This window comes from Anarrhichthys ocellatus, unplaced genomic scaffold (genome assembly GCF_004355925.1).
Source record: "Anarrhichthys ocellatus isolate YVR2014 unplaced genomic scaffold, GSC_Weel_1.0 scaffold29, whole genome shotgun sequence".
Classification (NCBI taxonomy): domain Eukaryota; kingdom Metazoa; phylum Chordata; class Actinopteri; order Perciformes; family Anarhichadidae; genus Anarrhichthys; species Anarrhichthys ocellatus.
The window spans coordinates 3,331,633-3,358,395 of NW_022280059.1; the positions used below are offsets into that span (position 1 = coordinate 3,331,633).

A 26,763-nucleotide genomic window follows, 5' to 3' on the forward strand; every position below is an offset into this window, starting at 1 on the left:
TAGATCTAGCTATATAGATAGATATCTATCTATATAGCTAGATCTAGCTATATAGATAGATATCTATCTATATCTATATATCGAGATATCTATATCTCGAGATATCTATAGAGATATATCTAGAGATATCTATAGAGATATATCTAGAGATATCTATAGAGATATATCTAGAGATATCTATAGAGATATATCTAGAGATATATAGCTAGAGAGATATATAGATAGTGAACCTGCACTCGCTGCTACACTATACAACTTTTTTTTTTAAAGGACTTGCCATCAAAATATAACTTGGGCTTGTGGATAAAGAACTCAAAAGGTAATTTTTGACATGAGATACACATCCAAGTTAAATTGCACATTTTGGGTAAAGTACAAATTACAGGGGACCATAAGGACAGAAATACATTTTACCCTTATTGCAATTGCTGCATTTCTAAACAATCACCAGTAGAGGTCGACAGACGTTAACAATTGTTTTGTTTGATTTTTTACCAGCTTTTCATACCATGTTGCAAGTGCCCTCAGAAACGACCAGGCACATCTTGTCCAAAGAAGAGCAGATCATAAGTAGATATATCAAAGTAATTCGATTTTATAAATATTCTGATTCCTTTAAAATCATGTCATGTGTTTTATGTTCCCTTGCTTTTCACACAGTAGTTCCGATTAGACCTCTGCTCAGGTTGAAAATGGGCAGATGATACTCAGCATTAAAGTATTTATTTACTGACTGGCCCACCAGAATCAGTTTGACTCATAATGATTCTTACAACCCCACAAATCATTGACCGTACACATGCAATGTCAACTTGTTTTCTGAAAGAAGGAGGAAGCAGTTTACTGTCTTCACATTTCTGTGCATAATTGCTGAGGAGCCGAGCCCTTCCACAGTAGCACTGTGATTTAGACATTTTGCAGTGTACAAAATAAAACAAACAAATACAGAGAATTAGACCGACATACATCAAACGAGAGCTAGATAAGCAAAGTACATCATTTCAACCTAAAGCGACACCCAATGATGTCAAAAAAATTTATATATCTGCTAAATATATGAACTCTAATAATATGTTGCCTTTTGTCAACCCAGCATTCAGTATTTCCAAAGTATAAATGACAGATACTTCTGACATGGAATTGCACTCTTAATAATGTCTTTAAATTTGCTCAAGAAAAAAAAAAAAAATGAAAGCAGAAGTCTATGCAGACTTGATAAAATATGAAACATTTCCAGATAACAGACACAGTATCAACTTTGAGGCTTGTTTCCATGTGCAGAGAACAGCTGCTTCTCCTAACTCTCCAGTGTTTATGGACCTGTTCTATAGACGGCCAGGAGAGGGCGACAGCGGGACTAAAAAAAACAAACAAAGAGCAGGAACCCAGAAATTTAAAACGGATTAACTTGAGGAATATTTAAGTTCTCTTAATCAAAGCACTGAATAAATTATTCAGTAAAAATATGTGTGTATATATATATACACACACACACACTCTTTTTTCTTAAAGTAAACATTCACAGTTCACACCATGTCATTTTCTCCTTGGTGCTCCTCCGGAGGCATGTCCTCCTCCTCCTCCTCCTCCTCCTTTGTCTTAACATGGCCCTCTATCTGCTCGACAGGGCAAGGCTCTGAAGGCTGCCGTTCCTCCTCCAAAGCCTCCAAGTTCTGGGCTTGTTCTGCTTCCTGCTCCGACCCCGGATCTCCCCTGTCATCCGGGTCACTCTCAGCTACCCCATCCTCTGTTTTTTCACAGTCCCCGTCTTTCTCGTCAGCTTCTTTCAGACTTGCCGGCTGTCCGTATTCGAAAACCTGGTCCGTGTCCCCATATTCTTTTTGTCTGTACAGTTCACACGGGGACAGATCACTCCCGGAGGCTCCCGCCTCCTCTCCAGCTGACCTCCTGTGCTGTCTCGTGGGCGGGCGTCTTTTGAATGATAGCCGTGCACGAGTCTGTATGGATAAGAAGTGTAAGAACCAGCAGGGACTTTAGATCATGTTTGTTAACATTTAAAAAAAAAAAAAAAAAAAAACCCAAGGCAACTTAGATCTATAAGACAGCTAAGAATCTATATGCAGTGTCAATTCTTTCGCACCATCAAATTATTTCGGTACACGTCTTAGCATGTGCGTGCGAACACTGCACAAAATGGTACCTACGGACTCTAACTAGGCTAAGGGGATTACATCTTCAATCCCCCTTCCAGTGGCACTCATGCACTACAGGGGCATCTTGCTCCAGCTTATCCAAGGCCTGCTTGAACAGAAGATGCAGAACGCCTGCTGAGAAACACGTCAGCGGGGACAGGGACCATGTGTCCGGCTGTGACAGGAATAGCGTGAGTAGCCTCAATGTGACAGTAGCTCATGTTTGTCATTTAGTGACTCAGAACTTGTGCAAAAACCCACACAAACATGAGAAACATGAGTACCCACTACTGAAAAACGCTTACAAATGAACATAACATGATCTAGGGTCTTCTTCAACACCATACCTACAATAATACCACAACAATAGTCCCACTGCATTATAAGAAGATGGAATAAATAGCTTAGATCTATTTGTTCCATTTGTCGCAGCTTTGTGTGCGTCCATATGTTTACCTTGTTGATGCTTGGCAGCGGGGCGCCTTCAGGAGGGCTGTCAAAGCTGACGGCATCCTCCTCTTCACTGGACGGGTGCGAGGGCCGCAGGGTGGGGCTCAGGGGGCTCCGCGGGCTGCAGGGTGTGATCGGGGACAACGGTGCTGGCTGGAGCTTCACCTCGGGACTCTTGTTGGGTGAAGGCAGCAGAGCAGTGGGTGACAGGGCAAGATTGGCCTACAGTGGGAAAGGAAGATCCTGAAAGCCTGGACACTAATCTCCTTCGTGCATTGTGTTCCTGACAAAACTTAATTGTCAAACAATGGCTTTCATTAAATGCGTTTAAAACAGCACTTTTGAAAAAGAGCATGGCTCTGCCTCCTACTTTGGAAACTCGCCTGCTAGGAGCACGGCCGGAAATTGCACCTTACGTGTCACAAACAACACCTGTCATATTCAGTCTAAGAACTAAAGCACACCAAATCTGGAGTTAGCATCCAACCCACTGTTGAAGTTTAGAGCAGAGTATCCTACCTGCACTGGGGAGAAAAGGAAGAAGGAGAAGCGGCAGCCCTTTTGTCCCATGGCTGCCCACCGTGCGAATCGCTAACTAATGGATGGATGGTGGCGGGTTTGTACCAGGATGAGAGACCCGTGATCCCATTAGATCATTAATCTGAGCCGATTGTGGCATCAGGGACAAGCCCTTCCCCTTTTTCTCAGCATGCTCACAGCTCAGGCACCAGTGTCAACCGAGCAGTGGATGGCAGTAATGCCTCACATCTCCCGATGATGCACACCCCTGACTACTTCTGCCCGTTTACTACGGTACATCCTGTGATAACACATCATTGGTGAGGCTAGCATTTGTTTTCCCCTCACAAAATATTCACATGTTGAATGATGCATCTACCTGGAGTTTCTCAATGATGGCGGAGTTCTTCCTCTTAAAGGGATTTGGTGAGACGATAGTTTTCTGGAAGAGAACACAGTCAGACCAGAATTAATGAAAAGACAAATACGCAAAATCATCACAACCCCCATTTAAACCATTGAAAGCTAATATCTTGTGTGATACTTCCACTTTGTTTACAATGTGTACTGTCATTGTAGAGTATACCGGGCCATACAAGCACGTACGAATACGGAAAATGGATTAGTATTAAATAAATCCCATTATATTTTGTCGTTCATGCCTGTGATGTATACATTTTTGCACTGCTATAATGGGATAAGTTTGTGTGATTTGTTTGCCCATGTCAATATTTGTTTTGATTTCACTGGAAGAAAAAGCAGCACCACTTTCCCAATGTGTGGGCAGAAGAAAGAAGTAGATAAATTGTCCATTGGGCAACAGTACTCTCTCTACTGTGATGAAATTGCAGAGTAAACAAAGCCTGTTTTCTGGAGACTCTTTGTATGCGAAGAAAACGCATTAGTAGCACATAAAAGTGAAGTAAGAAAATGACTTGCAGCTGATTCATCGTCATCTTTTTGGTTCTGCAACTTTAGAGAACATGGGGGTCTTCTTCGAAATGGCAACTACAAACAGAAAGGAGGAGTAAATCAAATCTGTAATCACTAGCGGTCCATATGCATTCACCAACTACTCTATTCGAGTTCTAGGGCAGCTAAACAACGATTTTTTTTGTATATTTTTGCATGGATGCTGTAAGATATAAGACATGAATGAAGTACCTTGTTATTTGAGGTGGGCATTGGTAAAATGTGACCTTTGAACCTTCCAGCCAGCTCAGCCACAGATGGCTTGGATGGAGAATCCTATTAGAGAAGAAAGACATCCAATCAAAGACTTTATGTTTTGACATATTGTTTGTAACATTTTAAAATGAAGTACTGCCTCCCGTGAGTTGAGAGTAAAGTGTAAAACTTTCAAACAAATGCCAGTTTTATTGAATGTTAAGAATATATGCATGGCATGCCAACAAACCCTTTTGGGGCACTGACTTGCTGAACAAAGACGGGTAAAAACATGGAAACAATACATTGTCTTAACGTGTCAGTTCACCCCCAGGTCTGAGCTTAACTCCTACCATTGCATAAGTGTAAAAAATGCAACAAAAAGGAGGGGGGCGGGGTGTTGACAGGAGTTGCTCAGTGACTGATTTGACAGCATTAACATTCTTTTTCTTAAATATAATTTAGAGAACGGTTAACTCCATTTCATCATTGGTCTAGCAAGATTCAGGGCTGAGTTGATAAAACAGCAGATGACGCATTGAGCCATTTTTCAAACCCATGAAATGCCGATTTTAATATCTTTGGTAAGAAACGTCAGCATTAACACCAGCACTGCTGTGTTTCCTTAAAGTACAGTCATAAAAAACATGTTTAAGTGTGCAGCGCCTCTTTGAGCACGTCATGTGCAGAGAGCCATTTTGCAGCTGAACAAGGAGATTTTCTAAGACTAAGAACAAAGTCTCACTTCGCTCTTCTATGCAGGAGATAACGCAGACGGGTTGACAAAGGCAGCAGAAAGGGTGAACATGCAAAACGCCATCAGAATGTTAGATTCAATGCTGTCCTTGGAAGGAACTGGTCTCTTCTCTGGCTAAAGAGTGTATTTTGTGGGTTTGGACACAGGAAGTGAGCCCCTCTCCACAGCTGTTCAGCATCACGCCTGTGACAGCAGGGATCTGTCTATGAAGCCTCACACTCTTATCACTTATCGGCCCCTTTACTTTCTGTCTCTCCCACTATCCCGAGCCGATTGCTAAACTTCCCTCCTCCGCGCTGCCCTTTCATGACCATTGACTCACTCCACATATCTGTGGCCTAAGTGATAAGTCGGCTGCAGGCTGTAACGTGCATGAGCCTTGAAAAAGAACTGCGTTTTCCAGGTTCTAGCTGTTTTTGTGCCAAGTATTTGGACTGTGAATGGGTCCAGATATTTTGATGTCCAGATGTGTCAGGACTGTGCAGATAGTCCATGTCCTGATTTGCATTGTACAGTCACGGCTTGTGGTGTTCCTCCCTTTGGTGCCACATCTCATTTCCATCCTACTTTAATTGACCACTAAAAAGCTCATGCCTCTTCCTCACAGCTGCCAGTTCTGTCACATTTCCTGGGTGTGCGCACTCTGTTCCTTCCCTCCCTGCACAGTTTGAGCTCATGGATCTCACGAACTTCACAGATACACACATGTTAATCACCAGCTTTGTTTTCCTTCTTCCCCTTGTTCTCAACATGACCTCACCACCTTGCTCCCTCCACCCAAACGTATTACAGCATCAGCTAGCCCCGCGGTGCCTCTGTTGATGCTTCTCTGCGTCCTAATCCACATCCCAACCCTTTTCCGCGAGTTCTCCTTTCTCATCCGTGATAAATAGTAATCACCAGGGACCACCCACCCACCGCACCATTATTTTGTAACCTCCAATTGTTTAACTCTTTCCTGTCCATCAAAAACAAATGCCTCCTTCAGAGCGCAAACTGTAGTCACAACAGTGCAGGCAAAGGATGTTCAAAACGCTGCTCAGGTGTTTTGGGCGAAGAAAACAAAATTTAAAAAAATAATCATGGTTTCGGATTTTTTTTTAAACTTTAATTAAATGACACACAGGAGGGCAAGACTACCAGCACCCTCAAACATACAATATTTACTTTGAGTTACTTCTATTCCTAGACATATGATTTAATAGAATATAAAAAAAAACTAATTTTAGAGAGAAAACGTGTTTCTACATACGGAAAGAAAATAATGTCTCGATGCAAATACCATCATGACTTCAAATACACAGTATAGAAAGGTGACGGATGCAAATTATCAAAATGTCACTTCAGAACTACAGTCTAGCATAGTTTGTTGCAAGCTTTTTATCTACTATGATTTAAAAAAAGAAACTTTTAGAGAGACATTGTCAGCAGCATTATGCAAAATATATAATATATACAAAATCTAGAAATTTTAAGAAATGTAATAATTAGCCTGTTTTCCTTTGTCTTTTAATTGAAAATGAGCATATTGTTCATTTCCCTAACTGTTTCCCTGAGATGATTAAAGAGACATTATTCCAATGAGCCATACAAGACCTTGGGCTGGTTATCAGTGTTGCTCATGTTAAACTCAGCTGGGACCCCAAGCTTTGTAGAAGAGTGGGAAGCTTTGGTTCACTGCAGGAGAGAGCAGGCAAGCTCTATTTCTGGGCCTCCAGGCCTGGGAAAAAGCCCCAGAGCTGTGCAGGCAGCCCGGATCACAGCTCTGCTCTGTAACCCCTCAGCTCCTAAGAGAGAGCGTCCCTGGATATGCTGGACCGCATCTGAAACATACTGTAATCCGGCATACAGAGAAATTGAGCATGTCTAAACAAGGAACTACGAGAGAAAAAAATAAAAGGCTCTCAAAGCAGTGCCTTCCCCATGTGACTTAAAGTTTTCCAAAAACGGGCCTCTGTCGACGCTAAAAAGAAACAAGCTATTTCTGCACTCTGACTTCCATGGAAACAGATCCTTTGGCTGTTGCTGGCTTTACAGTTACACATACAGTATAGACTTAGTGGACTGTTCTCGAAAACATTTTTACTTTGAATAATCAGGAGACATTAATACCGTTGAGGTTCATCTGAGTAATGAAGTGATACTGCTGAGTGGCCGACTTTGGTGACCCTGTGGTTGTGGTGGTATCTCATAGCAATCGTTGTAGGAGGACACTGTGGCAGAAAGCAGTGCATGCGTCTTCCCCACCAATGTCACCAAAATAATGCTGCGTTCCAAGAAATTTGACAGGAAGGGTCTAAAGACCTGATACAACGAGAAATACTAAATGGATGGAGGTTAAATCTCATGTAGTACGTTTTATATAACCATACCACCAAGCCCTACTGAAGAGTACACTTTAAAGATGTGATCAGCTGTTTTAGCCATTTGTGCTAAAAACAAAACGTTTTTTTTCCCCCCCAATATGGCCGACAATGCACATGACCACACCTGAAAAAAAAGTGTATGAGTAAAGGTTAATCCAAACAAGCGTCTTCATTTCCAAGCTGCGGAGGGAGACACGAGGTTAACTGTGTGACCGGCAGATGTGGAGCGAGAACACAGAGACAAACAGATCACACAAAGCCCGCTTTTGTCCGTTCTTGTTATTCCTATGTCCGGAGGCAGGGGAGCAGAAGCACATGATAGCGGTCTCTCTAAATCCAAACATATCTGCTTGATATAACAGCGGTGGTCAGAGAGCAACAGGCCATGTAATCCACCGTGGAGCTGATGAAGACGATGTCTTGAGCTGATGTCTGGCTCAGGATCTTTAACCCTTCTCTAGGAACTCTTAATCTTCATAAACTCACCAGCGGTGAGGAAATCTGCGAAAGAGAAGATAAATAAAGCACACCAAAGCACAGCTGTTGAGCAGGCACTGTCACCTAGCGTAATGGCTTCAGACTTTTGTTTTGACAAGTCAGCGTGTTCTGCCAGGAGTTAAAAGAAAAAAAAAAAAAAAAAAAAAAAAAAAAAAAAAAAAAAACACACACAGGAGTGAGCAGCTCCCTTCTGCCTGCACTTGTTAAGTGTAAGAGAGTGCAGTTAACTTGTAAGAGAGCTGAAAGGCACCTTCGCTCGCTGCCTTTCCAGGAAAACATGCGTTTTTGGATCAGACCACATCTGAATATCTCCCTTTTCCGCTGCCACTGACTGTGTGTGTTTTCGCATGTGGTGTAGCGTGTGTAGAAGTACACTAGAAAGGCCCTCAATCAGAGGGATGAGGCAAATGGACACCCTCATCTACAGTTTTCTTTTACACATAAAGCTTTCAATGACACCCACCTTCATAATACCATGATTGTGAACAAGTCTCACACTTTCTCATACAGCTGTAGGGGAACTTTAGTTAATCCAAAAAAAAAAAAAAAAAAAAAAAAAAAAGTTTGAGATGTATTCATATAATAAAGTTCCGTGAATATAATATTAATATGACGAACGGATGACGGAGCCGGGCTTGCTTGTGGAATGCACCGTGATATTTCAATGTGATAACTACAGTAGCCTGCCTAAGATAGTCTGTTGTGCAATGAGAAGGCGGGGTTATGGAGAGTGAATGGGGAGTAAGAAAAGATAACAAATGTAAACAGCTCACAGCAGACAGTACATGCTCAAAATGTTTGAGGCTAAGCAAGAACAACTGTGATACAAGCATCTGTTGGGGATTCTACATGGTGTTCTGGTATTCTCAGCCTCTCTGATCCAGCAATCACAAAGACAAAAAACATCTGGACAGTGGATCAGACAGTTGTCGTGGAGGGCGGCTGAAAAGAACAGCCGTGGGATGACTTCATACAGTAAGGCCCTGCACCTTCCCCACGACAACGCTGTGCAAGTCCTGCACAGATTCATCGCCACAGAGTTTGGCATCCATTCATCCACGGCAGGCTTGGTACAGTGCTACTTTAGGATGCAATATACGTATGAACTCTCTGAAAGAGACCTCTCTCCATGTAGTTTTATTTTGTGGCATATATTCTGCTGATAAAATGTCTGTCTTTTTATTGCAGTATATTTTTGAATCCAGGGCTTTGACTCCCAATGGAGTATTTTTACACATGTTGCTAATTTTACTTAAAGCTACAACAAGGAACTTTCATTTTATGTTGATTTTGGCGGTTCCTGAGGACATAAGTGGTAGTGTTTGCAAGCACCAGAGTCCCTTTAGAAAACCTCTCATTTTACTGCAGCAGGGTCCGACAGTCTGCCCCTTTCAGTCCTGGTTCTGGCTCTCCCGTGCCTCCCTTCCCTCCAGCGGGCCCGGAAATGCGGCCTGGGACAATCTTCTCCCTGATGGTTACGTTAACTTATGTACATAATATAGACACATCACTATTAAATTGAAACAGTTTCACAACCAGTTAAAAGTTCCCCATAGTAACTTTAAGTAAAAGATCTGGTTAGTTTGGCTTTCCTATGCAAAGGTCACAGGTCACAGTCCAAGCCCCTCTACTGACGCTGTGGACTTGTCTCTAGAGTCGCTATTCTGATATTGAGTTGTCTTGGTTTCAGCCAGCACTTAATGTTCCTGCCTTCTAAGCCTAAAACCCCTAACCTACAAATCTCAATATTTCACAAAATGCAAAACTTTTGGTTTGAAAAAAAAATAAATGGCGCTTGCAAAGTGCAAGCAGCACTTATTGTGTTTGCACTCCTTTCTCCCAAAAAAAGGAAATAAACAGCATGGCTAGATGCCAAATAGAAGAGGGTGGCTGAGGAGGTGCAGGCAGTATGGGTCAACTGTTCTGCAGGCAGATTTTTTAAGTAAGTTATAAAGTCATGAGGATATTGGTTTCTTTCTGGAGTTTCCACCTCCTCTGTCTGGCTCACTGCTCTAAAATCCCATCTGCACGAATCTCACATTTGTAGACATGATACTGACTAATTTCAACATGTTTGAGAATCTGCAGATGTCTGAGACAGCATAAAGCCTGACTCAGGCTGCCTCAGTCTACATGTATCCATCCATGACATAACGTCCCTGAGAGCCAACAGCGTGTGTGTTTTTCTTTTACAGATCACAGAGTCCTCCTCGCTATCTTGTCTGTAGTTCAGTTCCCACCCAAACTATCTCTCTGCCCCACACACTGGAGCAGCAGGGTCTGACACAACCTCATCTCTGATAGCAGGACTCACACTGCATCATGTATAGCGTGAGGGCAACAATATACAAGAACAACAACCGCTCTGCAATAAAAAGCAGCTATGGAATGTTGAGGCGTTATGAAGCATTTGATTGGTCGTAAAGGTGCACATATCCTCCAATGAGCCAGGCTTCCACAAGAGAAGTCAGCAAGAAGATGTAAAATACAGGCAACAAACTAGATGGTCAAATTCATACACACAACACAACCAATATGATATTTCAGAATGATATTTGAGATGAACTTCAGGCGATCACACATTTACTGGAAACAATTGAAATGCTTCATGCAGCAAGTCTGTGCACACTGCGATCTCCAAAGACAGAGAGCTACTTATCTTTTTTAAAGCAAATATATCTTCCGTTTGTAAGAGTCTGCTATGAAAGTTTCAGCTTGTACTATATGGCATCGCCTCCAGAGTATACAAAGCAGTCAACAGAAATGACTATCACCTTGTGTGGGTTTAAGTTACTGTCATGCTGAGTGCAGCTTAGCTCACATGGAAACAACAGTTCATTTTGCACAAATCTAGTTCAATTCTATCACCGGGGAAACTAAATATGTTGTGAAACAGTGAAGACGAACTGCAGTGAAAACATGAATATTCTGCAGAAACTTTGCACTTCCTGCTGTTTGCTTCTCTTTTCCAACTATAATATTTTTGTCATTATAAAGTGCTGGTTACAAAAGAAGATTGAGTTTAAATAAGTGGACGTAAGGTAGAAAACATGCTAGAAAGACAATATCAGAGAGAGCCGATGTGGTTTTGCAGGATGTTGGGGGGGGGGGGGGGGAAAGTATTCGTGGAATCTGAGTTTTTAAAAATCACATGACATGCTAAAGGTTTGTCCTACTGTATCATCACTACTGATCATGGCTCTGAAGCGCTTTAGTCGCAGGACTTTAATGAACTGTGTAAGCTAATAAAATCAGATTACATCTATACACCCTCTGAACACAGATCCAGCTATAACTAGACCTTGAAGTAGAGAGCGTGGTAACGTTTTGTGGCCTTTCCTTGATGCTTTAAATTCCACTGAGCTTCTAAGTCAGTTAGGTGTCTGTTTTATGACAGAGTGAACCAGTCATACTGGCCTGAAACACACACAGCTTCATATATACACCTCAGGCTGCATCAGTCACGATAATATCCTGTTCTTACAAGCTCTGAACATAGTCCCAGCAGATGCTTTTACCCTGCGTCTTCATCATACAACACTTTAAAGGACGTTTTATTTACTGTGACACTGGACTTTCTACTGCTTTTTGTGGTTCTAGAAGTAGTCGGCATAGAACTATTGGTCCATAATAATACTAATAGTGTGTCACTAAGTAAGTAAATGACACACTGTTGTAAAAACAAAATAGGGAAAATACGAACTCATTAGCAAACGTCTGGCTGGTACAGACTGAGTTCTGCTGTTATTGGTCTCTTAACTTTACCATGGATTACATAATAGATGTGCACACCATATGGTTGGCAAGGCAATCCCAAATATCCACTCCTCCAGCAGTGGTGTTGTTTTTCCATCAAAGGAAAATCTCCATCCCGACCACCCTACCCCAGCCCACACACACATGCAGTAAATCCTCAGGTGCATGCACAAACGCATGCACAAAATGTCCAGTTTGTCGACTTCATTGTTTGTCGTTGCAACACAGGAAACACAATATTTTAGAATTTCCATGCATCACTCTCCTTAAGGCTGGCTAGAGGCATTTAAAGCTAGAAACACAGCAGAATTTAGACTAAGAGGTGATGTCATCAAAGAGCAAAGCTTACGCAGTTTAAATGGCGATGAGTGCGAGACTGACTTTACGGGCTCTGTTAGGTGTTTGGTAGACTAAGATTTTTTTAGTCACTTTAGTCTAGTAAACACAAGATTACAGTGGTGCTTTTGTGCGATTCTTTGTTGAGAAACTCAGTTTTGCAGAGCTGTCGGATTTAAATCAACTGATCGATTAGTCGTCATAATCGTATGATAGTTAGTCGAGGAAAGCTGTAGCTTAATACCAGCCTATTAAACTCAAAACCGACGCTGCAGCAGATGTCGGCTTCCATTCCCAACAGCTGACATCTGGGAGAACTGACTCCGGTTCAGGTAGAGCTGGGCGATATGGAGAAAATTAAACATCATGACAGTTTGCCCCAAATACCTCAATATTGATTTTATGACCATATTGTAGGATTGACCATTGGCGCTTTTACAAAATATTTACACAATGAGATTTTTGAACAATAATCATCAGGGATGTGGACATAGTGAGTAAAAGGTAAATAACAGAACAGTCTGGTAAGTTCAGAGGAATACATCTCTTTTCTGTAAAAGCAGGAAAAGACAACACTCATGCCATACTACAATAGACAACATCCAAGACCATATCTTTTCTCGCATCAATGTAATACGGATATATTGCCCGGCTCTGAAATAAATTTTATCTCCAACAGCAGCAACATGCCGTTGCACAACCAGCTGACAGATTTCACTTTACCCATGAATGTTACAAGACTCAACTGGCATTGCTTGGGTGTCATCAGCGAGTGCCCACCAAAGTGACTTTGCAGGAAACCACCGACAAATTTACCGTCTGAAACATCAAACACCTGAACCGGACAGGACTCAGTGGGCCGTCCACAGCTTTTACTTCAAGTTTTAAAATCCCGGTGGCTGCCATGGAAGAGTCACATTATACCCAAACCTTCAACAGAAATATGTTTCTGAATACATTCCAGGTGAGAGGTCAACTATGAAATCCCTGAGCAATGTTTACATTTCTAACCGGGCCTTGGTTAGGTAGTTGTTCACCAAGATCAGATAGTTAACAAGAGGCAAGTAAAAGTTGCAGCGCTGCTCATTGTCGTCAACCTCTAAATCACTCGCTAGACTACTATTAAAACTGAGCTTGTGAGATTTGTTGGGTTTGTGATGCTTCTTCTAGAAAAAGCTGGAGTCACCAATAATAGTTGAACCTGCTTTCTTCAACTCAGTGTTCAACTTGCTGCAGGTTTGTTTTTCTCTCTCAAAACAGCGTTTTCTCACAGGAAGTGTAACTATTTCAGAAAAAAAGCCCCCCTCTCTATCTCAATAGTTATCATTCTTTCATCTTTCCCCAGTCCAAATTCTTGTCTCTCAATTTTGGCAAAAGGGAAAGAAGAAGTTTTTAGCTCCAAGCTGAACTAGCCTAAAGCAGAATGAGTCCTAACATTGGGTGGTGTAAGTATGAAAGAGTAGTTCTGTGGCAGATTACTGATGTGCTCCGTCACATGCTGGTGGGGGGGGGGGGGGAGAAAGGGCGTTTCTTCCTATTTGCCACATGACATTAAACACTTGAGAAAGATGTTGGCAGTCAGAGGGAACAGCTTGTTTTGCAGGGAGGAGTTCACAAACCTGTGAACAAACCCTGGATGAAAAAACAGACTTGGACAGGCCTCCAGTTCCATGAAGAAGAACACCTTTTTTTTTTTAAATCCAGTGCAAGTGGGTGAAGGGCGGTTTGAGAAGAGAAAGCATGGCTCGTCAGCTGTGGGTGCGATGGGTGGGAAATTGTCTACGTTCAGACTTAAATGCAGACTTACAGTGAAGACGAAAATTTACCTCACACATTCATCACAGTGCGCACACACACTGGCTCATGACAGATGCTCTGCCAGCTCCAGTTCCCTCCACTCTGCCTGTGGTTACTTGAAGTCGTTACCACAAACCTACTTTCAAACCCCATCAGCCGGATGCTCAAACATACATGTTTATGTTGAGATGCGTTTGTGATGATAACACAAATACACCCTCAGGGAAGCGAAATACAGTCATCTTTTCACATTAAATGTTGGTCATAAGTACAACATAGTATCACATATAATGCCAGAGTTAAGAGGTAAACACAGGAAAGATTAGTAAGAACTTTTATAGTGATGAGCAGCCAACACAACTAAACGTGCATAGTACGTTATAGTTGTAAGATACTGACACAAATGCAATATTATTATTTGTTAAACGGTTGCAGACAGGCCCTAGTCCTTTCAGAAACACCACATGAATAAACAGACCATTAAATATACTACACAGTTACTCACTGAGCTCCTATGATGTCATGTTTTGATTCCAACCACACATGGCTGCACAAAACCACATTAAATGTTAAAAACATCTGCTCAAGTGGCCTGAAAGTACAAACTAGAACACAAAACTGCGCTCAGAGTCATAGAGTTGTTACCTCCATCCTGGGGGAAATGCCAGAGATCGTCCCCTCCTGCCTTTTTTCTTTTTGTTGTCGTTGCTGTTTTTCGGCCTGTTGGAGCAGACTGCCCGCTGGTTGAGAGGAGACTGAGGAGCGCAGCGCCGACAGAGAGCAGCTCTGTGTTTATATCTGGAGCCAAATGAGCCTCGTGGACGAGGAGGAGGAGTGGACAACTTTTACGCGCATTTGGCTCCGTCAGCGCTGTCAAATCGTTCAGGGTGAAAAGAAAACTACTTCTGCAACAGACTATCAAAATAAAATAAAATAACCCTGGAACTGCTGCTCTGAATTATTAGGGTAAACCTCCGTGCCTTCACATAAAAACATTTTTTTTTTGGAGATTTGTAGGTCCGACTGATGCAAATTTATACCAATTATACCGTTGGTGCAATCCAACAATAATAATGGAGCATCTACAAACGGTGTAAATGATCAATTGCTATTATTTCACCATTAGATGGATAAAGTGACAGCAGGCTACATACACTAAAAAGGTCTACGTGTATCCTTACTCGTGGCCCTATGGAGCTTTAATACTCAACGCACACCATGACAGAATTGCATGAAAAATGGGGCGGCGACTTTGTTTTTAATCAATTTCCCAATCAATCCAAGCCGCAGTCCTAGCTTTCTATGAGCCAACACTTTCAAGCAGGTATGTTTTTACTCCTGGCCACACCCAAATGAGTTAAGTCATGTTTCCAGCTGATGGAAAACACCTGCTGTGACATCATTGATTGAAATGTGGCCGGATGAGCAACATTGAAGTGTAGCACCATTTTTCTCTCGTTACCCTTTCAAACCTTAAATGTAGCTTCACTTGGAAAGTACACGTAGACGACACCTATAGCTAGAATTACCCTCCATATTTATACTTTAATTTGAAAGCAGTATTTTCTAACGGTCTATCTCTGTCTTGAGTCAGAGGTGGGGCATCACTACCTATAGCAATGAATAAGAAACCGCTATTTAGCTGTTCCTCCATCCACAGTACGTTCACCCTGATACAAAAATATATATATATATACATATATATATATATATATATACATCTTTATTATTCCTATAGGCTCTTGTGGCATCTAATGGTTGGGTTTTTCATATTCTATGTATCATCATAACTTCTCAACAAATCCTGTCGTTTCTCTCAAATTTAAATGGAAAAATAGACCAAATAAAAAATATATAATCTTCAACATCTACAAGCAAAACAGGAGTTCAAAGGTCAGACGCTCAGCTTTGACAATAGATCTGCAGATGAAGGAGTTTTTTTCTTTTTTCGGAAAAAGTATCTGAAGGCTGGATTATGATTTGCACTTCATGTGTGGACCATATGGCTGCAGGGTTCTTATTAGGTCCAGGCCTAAATCTGCATGTCTAAAATGCCTGTAGTTTAAGTCTCACCTCCACCTGTAACAACTTATGCATTGCAAAATTGAGTCTTCACTGGTGCACATTTCTAATGTTGCCTGTTCTCCTCTGAATGTACTGCAATCTGCATGTTCTCTCTGCTCTACGATGCCAGTCCAGGACACTCTCAGCTGGTAAGCATGTGCAAATGACTAATAGCTGCTTTTTAGGTAATTATTCTCATTTTGATTTTCAATGGAAGGACAAAATATCTGGGAGCAGCTCTGCTGTCCTGCGTGGAGCCTGGAAGAAGGCCAGTCAGTCACTTAAGCGGCTTGTGGTGTAGTAATGTAGAGAAGCCATCTAAGCTAATGGATTGGTTTCTAACTCACCAACAACACGACACGCAGCTGCAGGAGCGACCGTTCCTCCTGCTGCTGGTATATAATATGCTTTACAACCTCTCAGTCCTAAGTCGTGATGGAGAGAAATAACGTTACTATCCTTAAGTTTGGTGAATTAGCCGCTGAATCTGCTCACATGAAAAAACGCCTTCTGATCCTCATCCAAGCCCAACTTGTTTATTGAACATATTTTTGTTTACTTGTCAAATGGCAAAAAGCAAGTTGTGATCTGGTTTCACAGGTTTGAAAACTCACAAACAAACAGGTTCTGTTTTTTTAGAGTTTACATTTGTCTCATAGGATGAATTTCAAACACTGTTCAGGAACAAACACTTCATAGTATATATTAGCTTCCAAATTATAGAGCATTCTACTGCTAATTTAGATAAAGAATCGGAGCAATGGCTTTGTGAGTGACATGGTTCAATACACAACGGAAACTGTTTACTAAAAGCTTAAGAAGACAAGGTGATTAGTGCTTTATAAATGAAGCTTATTATCTGCTGTTAAAGGCATTTGAATGCACCATGGGAGTGCCTGGTGGTTTGTAGAATCCAAAGACATGTTTGAGTTTGTTGTCTTACTGTCATGCAGCTGTGACAACAAGAGCGCAGAATGAAAGTGAGGTGGCACCGGGTACACGCTTGGCTCTTTGTGGCAGAGAGACATGATTGCCAAAGGGGTGGACTGGATTAACCATTCCAGGCTCTTGTGTTTGCACAAGTTACATTACCTCCCACATCCAAATGAGGTGGTCACCAGATTCTGTAGGTTCTCCTTTATCAGCTTTAACAGCAAACATTTGCCACAATCAGTCTGGGGTGGGAAAAACATTTGGGTTTGGCGAGGAGGAGAGAGAGAGAGAGCGATGGCACCGGAGGCCATGAAGAGAACAGAAACCAGACTTTCTGGAAAGAGCTGTCGTTCAGACCCTTCTCCTAAACAACCTCCATTTTAGTGCAGCTTCCTGAGGCCACATGCATGCATGGACCAGCAGGCACAGGGAGCCAAACAGGAAGTGAATATGTGTGGCTGATAATTTGTGGAAATGGGCTGAAAGGGGAAGCTGATAAAGATTTCTTACAGGGAGAAGAGAAAAGCAGACTCTTTAAACGTAAAGAACAATGTTGATGCAGTTTAAAAGCAATGTTTGACTGATCTAAGTCCCAAAACATGTTTGACATTGATGTAATTTTTCGTTTCCACTGCATAGGACATAGGCAGTTTGTCTCCCCTGACAGCAGTAGCATTTGGCTCCCCCCTCTGGTGGAAAAGACCATTACATTGAAATGATGGCATGTGCAACTCTATTAGCTAATTGATTAAATAGCTCCTACCTTAAATTCATTAGGGAAAGTTGGAAATATTATTCAGGTGTTTGGGGAACACAACATAACTTTGAGAAACACCGTTTTTCTTTTAAGTGTGATCTGCATAGCTAGATGATTGGTGGTGGAATAGGCTGCGACACAAGGGGCACTAGTTAAAATCATACCTATAGTCCTCTAAATTGGTCAGGGTCGGCTCCGACTGGCATATTTATTTAATAATACCGAAAAAATTATAAAACACTGGCCGAATGTTAAAATGGGGCAGACACAGCCATCCAAACTCTGTGCTTGCAAATCAGTTTAAATATGTTTTGTTCATCAATTAAAAACAAATAAACCTTCATCTCAGTTGCTTAATAACAGGCCTCAGGACTGATACACTTTTGAGATGAGGGCGACAATGATTACACAGTACACAGCAGCAGTAATATAACATCATTGCAGTGATAGTTTGATTACTTGTCAGTTTGGAAATAACAGTATTTTTCTCCTCATGAACGTATACCTCTCTCAGGAAATGTGTTATCACATGTGATCCATTATATCAAATTATTATTTATTCAAATGGATCTCTGTCTAAGTATTACAGATCCAAAAGAGCAGAGGAAGAGGAGTTAGAGTGTGTTAGAGGTCCGCCGATGGAGAAGAAGTCATGACCTGAAAAGTTGAGTCAAAACAACCAAACTGTATGTTTCTAATGCTGAATGATTTGAGAGGTGGTGTGAAGAGGGCCTGAGGGGGGGTGTTGACAGCTCTGGAAGAGCCGCTCACTGACACTCTCTTCATCATCAGTGAAGAAAATAACCATCAGAGGAGTCGTGACACTCGCTGATCTTTCCCCAGCTGATGGCAGGACGGTCTGTGGCACATAAGCTTTTACCCGCTGCTTCAGACAGAGATGAATGGCTCAGTGAAAAAAAAAAAAAGTGTCATGAGGATGATTCAGCCCAGAGCGACTTTGTCTCTTTGTATTTGTGCAAACCAAGGCCTGATGATTCATGGGCAGAATCATGACAGTGCTTTTTAAAGAAGGAGCTGTACGGCAGACAGAATCTGGAAAACTCTGAGTTTATTTTGGGATGTTGTTCAGGTTATGAATACATAACTTTGACGTTACCTTTTTTTTTTTGCCAGAGTGCTCGTGGTGCAAAAGTGTACAATTTCTGATCCAAAAACGCAACATCGCAGGAGAATTGAACAGCGGTGTCAAGATTTTGCAAGTGGAAGCAATAAAAGCAAGAAGCTCTGCTGCTGCTGACAACCTAATATCTTTTCTTCCTCTTTGAAATGCACTTAGAGCGGCCATTACTTTGAATATGGTGATGCAGGGACGTTGGTTGCCGGCCTTAATCTAACTCAGAGCCCAGGTAATATAATAGCTGTGTCAGATTACAGGATGGCCGGCACGTACGCAGGCCCCAAAAACCTCAGGGCTCAGGTGGTTTCTGTACCAGGCACACATCAACTGTCCCATTTCCATAGTAATGTGCTTTTATGTTCTATCTATTCACTAGAGAGATGGTACACAACCCTGCAAACACAAACACACACACACACACACACACACACACACACACACACAAACCAGAACACCCAATGTCAGATCTGCACAACTAATGGACCACAGCTAATAGGTTCACTGGTTTTGTTTTTCTTGATTTATGGAAGCAACACACAAACCGTATGATAGCAACTGCACACCATACATTAAGCAAATCCAATCTTACAACATTATAAATGATCAGTCATGTCAAATGTGGCAAAACGCCATCTGTGGTCAACAAAGAGGGATGACTTATTAATCAGTGCTGTGCATTGATGGTAATAGTGAACTGAATCAGCGCACACCAAGCATGCAGCGGCACACAATGTATAGTTTGTTTGCATGAGACAAGACCACGTAAATGAATTCTTACTTTCCTCACAAACACAACAATGAATGAAATGTGACACGGTTGAAATTCATCATCCAGTCTCTTTGAACAAAATGCCATTAAATAGTAAATCTGAATTTGCGTTGAAAGTGCAGTGAAGCTCTCAGCCCTGCTTTCCCCCTCAAAGACAAAAAAAATGGAAGAAAGATTCCTCCTCTACACATCTTCATCAAGTTTCCTCTTTAGCTGCAGTCCTGAACTTTATTAAAGAAACATGCAAACTCTCCCTTGGTGGTGGAGTCAAACAAGCCTGTAAAAAAAAAAAAAAAAAAAAAAAAACATTGCTCAAGAGTGTGCCGAGGCCCCTCAGACCCCAGTCAGGCTTTCATTCAGGGTGGAGATGTGATCGGTCACGCACAGCTGCCTCTGGCCGCGGTGGGCCTGTCTGGAATGCTGGTGCAGCAGGAAGAGGCGTTTGGCAGCAGCCCTGTACTTCCGAGACATGAGGTTGTAGACGACGGGGTTGATTGAGGCGCTGAGGTAGCAGAGCACCATGGAGGCCATGTTGAAGTTCTGGCTCAGCATGGCCGTGTCGTAGTCGTCCACCTGGGCGAAGAGGTTCCTGCCGATGTGGTAAGGCAGCCAGCAGATGATGAAGGCCAGCACCACCACCACTGAGCGGGAAACAAAGCCAGGAGGGGGAGAGGAGTTTCATTCAAAGGCGGATTTAAGGAATAGCTTGGAAATTATGCTTTTTTAGTACCAGGAATGAATGTTTCTCATAAACACTCTGCCAATCTGCTTCATTTAGACTGAGTGGGAATAGTTTGATTAGGTTTAATTGACAGCTGCATCTTTTCAGATGGCAAAAATTCAGTTTCTTATATTGTCAGATTCAGACTTTTTGTTTTTTCTCAACAGAACCCTGTCCGCTTCAAAGCAGTCAGAATATCAACACACCCAAATCTCACATGTGAAATAACCAGTATTCTTCTGCCTTAAAAGTGTGTTCGTGTTGGGTTCATTTATCACAAGACGCTGATAAAGAAACATTATATGATCTATGGTCACCCTTGACATTTATTAATGACTAGCAGTAATTACCATCAAAAGAACTTTAACCCACGCACAAACACACTCTCACTTACACGACCTGCCTCGTTCCCTTAAGTGACGGTGGCCTACAATTGGCCCCAACGATGAAGTGACATTTTCCCGATTCAGACTGAACGAGCTGATTAGAGCTTATATGTAGCATATATGTCAAAAAAAGAAGATTTATTTGGCTTCTACAAGCCAGAAATCTCAGTGCTGGGTGAGCTAATCACTGTGTCACTGGTATTGATCAAGAAGCCCCCGCAGATAAAATTACCATCAATTTGTCCGATGGGGGCAGTCATTTCTATAAGGATAATAAATGTCCATTCGGTAATTAGAAGAGGAGTGTATCTGGCTCTACATGAGCCTAATTATCTGTGAATGAACCAGGACCAGTTATCTATAAATTGAAGACCTGCATCATGGACTCGCACAGTGAACAGATGCCACGGTTTTATCCAGATGATGTCTTTCATCATCGACTGACTCCTGAGATGTGTGACACACCGGCAGATTTAAAAGGAGCCCAGGATTGTGGGAGCATGTAACTTTCCATTAAGATTGATTTATGGAGGGCTCTGATGACAATCCAATTTGGGATTCAACAAATGTGGTTACAAATGACATGCAAGTCTGACAATGTGAGCTCTGTGCACTGTGTGCTCAGCTAATGAACAGCATTAATATCCTAATGGCTGCATCTTGATTGAACATTTGGTTGATACAGATTGGCCTGGCCACGGTCCTTTACTGTAGAACAGGGTTCCCTGCGCAATATGCCAGAGCTGCTATTTAAGCCAATCAGTATGCGCAGTGGCAGGACATGATGAGCTTCAGACAAAATGGAATAAAATGTTTTTTTAAAAGCTGGATTTGATAGGACAGGTTTAACTGCTTTAGGTTTTAAATGTAGAACAAATCAGTGCTTTAGATATGAAAACACAATTTAAATTTGCAATGGCAAACACACACAATAGAGCCAGTGCAGAAAACAAGAAATCCTAGATTCTACAGTAATCTGTCAGCCTGTTTCATTGTTTGCCTCAGCAACAATGAACGGCAGACTCATCTTGTAAACAGATGGATTTCTGGTTCAAGCTTTTTTTGTACCTACAAAGAGAGTTTCATCTGTTGTTACTCCTGAATCTGGATTGTCTGGCAATGGAAAGCAGAGAAAGCTTTCAGAAAGCACAAAAGAATCACACATCTGTCTGCACTCACCCAGGATCTTCACTGTTTGTCTGTGTGATCTTTCACGGGCCAAAGCGCCCTGCAGGTCGTTTTTGCTTTTCCACAACTTGCACCCGATGGAGCCGTAGAGGAAGATGAGGCAGAGCATGGGGCAGAAGAAGTAGGTGGTGGACACCCACAGCATGATGTGCAGCTGCCCCGAGCTGATGGCGTAGTTGGTGTGCTTGCACTGCCTTGTATTGTAGTCTGGGTGTGTGTCATTGTCGTACTCCACCCCAACCAGGAAGAGTGTGGGAGCTGCAGACACCAAGGCGAAACCCCACAGGGCGAAGATGATGTACTGGACCCTGCGCCTGGTCACCACCACCTTGCTCCGGAGGGGGAAGCTGATGGCCAGATAGCGCTCGATGCTCAGGGCCGTGATGTGAAGGATGGTGGCGGAGGTGCAGCCCTCAAAGATGTAATGATAGAAGCGGCACACCGGCTCCCCGAACAGCCATGGCACGTACTTCCACAGGCGGTACAGGTCAAAGGGCAGACAGAGGAAGATGATGAGGTCGGATACCGCCATGCTGGACAGGTAGAGGTTGGTGGTGGTCTTCATGTCCTTGAAGTGCTGGATGATGAGGATGGTCATGGTGTTGCCCGTCACCCCGATGATGAAGATGAGGATGCAGATAACCGTGACGGGGATGAGGGTGGAGGTGGGGAACAGGGAGCCCTCGTAGTGGTGGGCGTCTATGTTGTACTGGTCCATGGCCTCTGCTCCAGCAGCATGAAGGTCCACCTGGGGTCTGGTCCAGGGCATGCCTTCCTCGCTGAGGGCTGGCGCAGCAACGTGTGAAATCAGGACTCAACAAGTAGCTGAGGAGAGAAAGATTAGACCGTTACGGGTACACATATAACTTTCACATTTCTGCTCACATGCTGTGGAGATTTTAGAGGATTTGTTTTAATTCCAGGCAGCTGTTGGTTTCTATTCGATTATGTACATTGTGAACATCTGTTCTACTATACATAGCTAATTCACACGGTGAACGTAGAGTCCGCATTATTTATTGTCATGATTGTTGCAAGGTGACGTTGTCAGGGCATTTGAAATGATCGCCCTGCATTTCCTTGTAGCAAGAATGAAAGATAAATGCACAATTTCATTTTACACATCTCAATTGTCGACACAGAAATTAATGGAAATCAATGGATGCCTAGAAAAATATATTTAAAAAAAATGTGAAACACAACAACATATTAAATTCAATATAAAGTGAAAGCAGCGTGTACTCAAAAGGCAAAATCACTGGCGTGACTTCTTAAATCCAACCGTAAAAGCAGAAAAAAAACATCCTAGTGTGAAATAAATCATTGCTGGTGACTTTACCTTTAAAACTGAGCTGAATCCTTCAAACCTTTGAACTTTTTTTGGTCTCTGTTGTGTTGCTGTGTGTCGATGGAGAGCAGCAGCAGCAGCAGCAAGATAATCTCATGAAGTGGCAGAGCAGGTCCCCGATGCTCAATAACCAGTCGAGCTCTGGTGAAAGACGAAGAAAGGAGCACCTCCTCCACAGTACCCTGGGGAGTCGGGGAGCAACAGGGAGGTTGTCTGCTGTGTGTGTGTGTGTCTAAGTAATCTTCCTAATCAAATGACGACAGGACAGATGATGGTAAAAGGCATAAGATGGAGGCAATACGATTTGAGGGAACCCCCCCACCACCACCACCACCACCAGCTCTGCTCCTCTGGGAGAATAAATGCAGATTGAGGATCATACTAATCTGGATTGAGCATGAATACAAAAGAAATAAACATATCAAAAAGGGATACAACTTTATTAACTAATGCATAAATCAGTGATATCCAAGGGTGTTTGCCAAGCTGTCTGGAGGACGTCACTGAAAAACAAGTTCTGTGTTTGATTAATTGAACACCGGCCCAAACTGTCCGTCTGCTTGGCTTCATCACTCCACACACCCACCAGCTCATCTCCTCCTCCTCTTCCTCACGCTCACGTTACCCATCAGGCTTGTTATAATAAACCTGACTTCAACAATGCTGGTTAAGAGGAATGCCGTTCTAAGAATTTACATAACGTTTGGTCAGTATTTTGAGGTGTAATCAGGGACTTAAAAGGTCAAAAGTTGTGTGAGTTCTTCCACCTGGTCACAGTTTACACTCTGGTTTTCAATATTAGAATACAAGCTTTAATTTAGTGTGACCTCCAGCAAGTCAGTGCACAGTGTTCTTGACTTCACATCCAACTAATCCACAAATTCTGAGGTTTTCAGTCTGATTTCAAGTTTTGGAGCGAGTCTTTTAACCTCTGCGGAGCAGTATGACAACTGGCCAGTATCCGCAGCTAGTGTGTTGCAAGTAAAAGGTCATGAACATGGACGGCCGTTTATTTTTCAGTTCCTGATCTACAGGTTTTCCTTGTGTCCGAGTAAACATTAGTCACCAAAGCCTGGCTTTGGATGGCCAGCGGTGTGCTCTGTTGGTTCAGATCAATTAATTCTAAATGAACCTTTGTGGCAAGAGTCGCACTGACATTGAGGTGTATTTGCCTGTTTACACTGAGCTGATCCACAGCCGGATGCACCACTAGGACCTCAGAGGGGAGCAGCAGGAATGTCCCTCCTCTGTCATTGTCGACTCCTGTCAAAGCAACACGACAGAGCAAACAAGCCTTCCCTTTCTTTTTTTTTTTTTAAAATAGCTTTCCAGTCCTTCTCTCAACAAGAGCCAGTGTTGTACACAGAATGGTGACGGAGATGAGTAAGCCCACTTTCACCCTCATTAATCATTGCTCTCCTGCTCACACCACGTAGGTATGCTTGAACAGGAACTCTTCTATCTTACTCCAGAAGCTTCCATTTAACAGGCTTTGTCACAACAAAATTGAGACCAGACAGCAAGAGTATTGATGTTCGATTGGCAGTTGATCCTATTCTCCCGAATGCTTTGGACGCAGATGTTGTCTTGAGAGACAGACAGGAGGAAAAGGAGGTAAACGGTGGAGTAAAGAAATGGATGGGAGCTTTGTCTATTGGCTTTAAGGGGGATGTTGTTGCAACCACCTGTTTTTATCATCATCTGAGAAATAACAATGGTGGTATTCCAGCAATGTAGATGATCTTTGTACAATGAAAGCATCTGACAGGGTCCTTCCTTTTGTCTACTTGAAGTCTGAACACGATGTACTAGCACAATCTGCCCGTAATGTGGAGCTCTTCAGATTTGTGGTTGGTAAAGGTTTTTGTAATAAACTGTTTTTGTGTTAAACTGAAGTATAACCAATAGATTGACAGCTCTGTTTCTTGGTTGGATGTGAGGTTTGTAATTATGCCCCCACATGAAAACTAAAGGACATGGCAGAAGCCCACCATGGTGCGAGGTTGCAATTATACCACCTGAGGTGATGCGGTCACTTCTTGTTTCTAGTCGGTGTGTCCGTGTCACCAGAGTAGTGAGTCTGAGCAAGCAGCAGCTGAGGCACCATTGTCATCAATGATGGCTGCGAGTAACACGTATTTTCATTGTCAAATAATCTGCAAATTATTTTTTGATTAAAGTCTATAAATCATCAAAAAATTAAAATATGTCCAACTTCAAATGTGTCCGAGCAACAGTCTAAATTAAATATGCCTTTTACAATCGTGAAAAACAGAGCAACAGCCGGAACCAGCGGATGTTTAGTGGTTTTACTTGATACAGTTCTTTAACAATTAATTGATTATATGAATATCTAACCATTATTTTCTGTTGATTGAAATCGATAGACAGATTAATAAATTGTTGGTCAGAAACGTTTTACCTGGCAGCCAATCAAAATGTTATATTTGATGAGCAAAGACAAACACGATTAAGAATTATAAATCTTTTATTGTGCATGGATCCTTTGTAGATATCATGGCTATACAGATACACTTTAGATACATATCTATGATTATACATTTTCCCATAACGAACATTTTAAAGTGATATGTCTGGTAGTATGTATAGTATAACAAATTTTCATTTTGGAATGTACGGTGTATGAGGTAACTGCAAACATTCAAATTACATAAAAATGGTCTCTATTTTTGTGCATATTTTACTCATTTTGTTAATCTCCCCAACCGAAGGCGGTCAGCCCAGGATGGAGAGGTGTTAAAATGGCACATGTTGCAATCGCTATCAAAAATAGGAATTTGATTTCTTTAAATGACGAGAAGACATTTGCAGAATGCCTGAAGGACCAAATCATGTAATTATCCAAGACGTTTTTGCAAGGTACCTGTATTTCATTTTGACGGTTGCAAACAGCAGTTCTCTGCCCCCAAAAAACCAGACAACACTAGACCCTACAGCCAGATGACCACCGACACGTCAGCGTCACAAATCTGTCACGAATACTTAACACACAGAGAAAAGGCAAATTTAGATTCACAGGAAGTACATGATATAACACATTTTGTATTTGCCATTTGCGTTCCATGATTCATGAGTACTCAGGATTTATTATTTTCTCTGGAGAGTATTAACTTATATTACTTCAATATTATAAAAAAAAAAAATATACTTCACACATGTATGACCCGACGAAAAAAAAAAAAAAAATCAAAAGAAATCACAATACATAGAACTACTTCTCTCCCGATTACATACGTTTACTAACATCAAATAAATGTTGCAAAGAAGAACAGTAAATAAAACACGTTTTTAAGTTTACACTAAAACAAAAAATAAAAAAATAAAAATAAAAACTTAAGAGAAATTAAGAAAATTCTCCCGAGATTTTTTTCCTCTCCAATTAAGGCCTCTGAAACAACTGGTACTTAATTTTTTTCTATTTTTTTTTTAATCCTCTTTTTTTGTTTTTGCCGAGATCAGCTGTTTCAGTGACACATTATGTGGTACTACAACTTTTAAAAACACCCAAAACACAAGTAGGGTTGCACAATCTCAAAGTGTGTTCTATAAAATGCATCACGGGACCAAGACGCAGTCAGTCGAGGTTTTCTTTCACTAAGGTGCAAAAATCAATTACGGGGGGGGGGGGGGGGGGGGGGG

General features: G+C 41.9%; 2 protein-coding genes across 2 annotated transcripts; both read right to left on the bottom strand.

Annotated features, from left to right (window-relative positions):
• Window positions 1–707: 707 nt before the first annotated feature.
• On the bottom strand, window positions 708–14,977 carry LOC116392326 (capZ-interacting protein). Its single transcript, XM_031863663.1, has 6 exons — window positions 14,445–14,977; window positions 4,287–4,370; window positions 4,062–4,130; window positions 3,502–3,564; window positions 2,610–2,825; window positions 708–1,958 (listed from the first exon to the last, which is right to left on the bottom strand). Exons 1-6 carry the CDS (start codon window positions 14,448–14,450, stop codon window positions 1,527–1,529), a joined length of 870 nt encoding a protein of 289 aa, XP_031719523.1. The 5' UTR covers window positions 14,451–14,977; the 3' UTR covers window positions 708–1,526.
• A 4,816-nt stretch (window positions 14,978–19,793) lies between these two features.
• On the bottom strand, window positions 19,794–22,524 carry mlnr (motilin receptor). The gene is made up of 2 exons (XM_031863669.1): window positions 21,747–22,524; window positions 19,794–20,101 (listed from the first exon to the last, which is right to left on the bottom strand). The coding sequence occupies exons 1-2, from the start codon at window positions 22,522–22,524 to the stop codon at window positions 19,794–19,796; spliced, it is 1,086 nt and encodes a 361-aa protein (XP_031719529.1).
• Window positions 22,525–26,763: the final 4,239 nt, after the last annotated feature.

What these genes read in the sequence shown, in the direction of transcription:
- LOC116392326 (XM_031863663.1), bottom strand. An exon ending in TGCCCACCTCAAATAACAAG is followed by an intron (nt 4,131 to 4,286) that starts GTACTTCATTCA and finishes TTCTGTTTGTAG; the next exon opens with TTGCCATTTCGAAGAAGACC. An exon ending in CGCTGCCAAGCATCAACAAG is followed by an intron (nt 1,959 to 2,609) that starts GTAAACATATGG and finishes TTATCCATACAG; the next exon opens with ACTCGTGCACGGCTATCATT.
- mlnr (XM_031863669.1), bottom strand. Translation starts at nt 22,524, where the DNA reads ATGCCCTGGACCAGACCCCAGGTGGACCTTCATGCTGCTGGAGCAGAG. An exon ending in ACAAACAGTGAAGATCCTGG is followed by an intron (nt 20,102 to 21,746) that starts GTGAGTGCAGAC and finishes TTTCCCGCTCAG; the next exon opens with TGGTGGTGGTGCTGGCCTTC.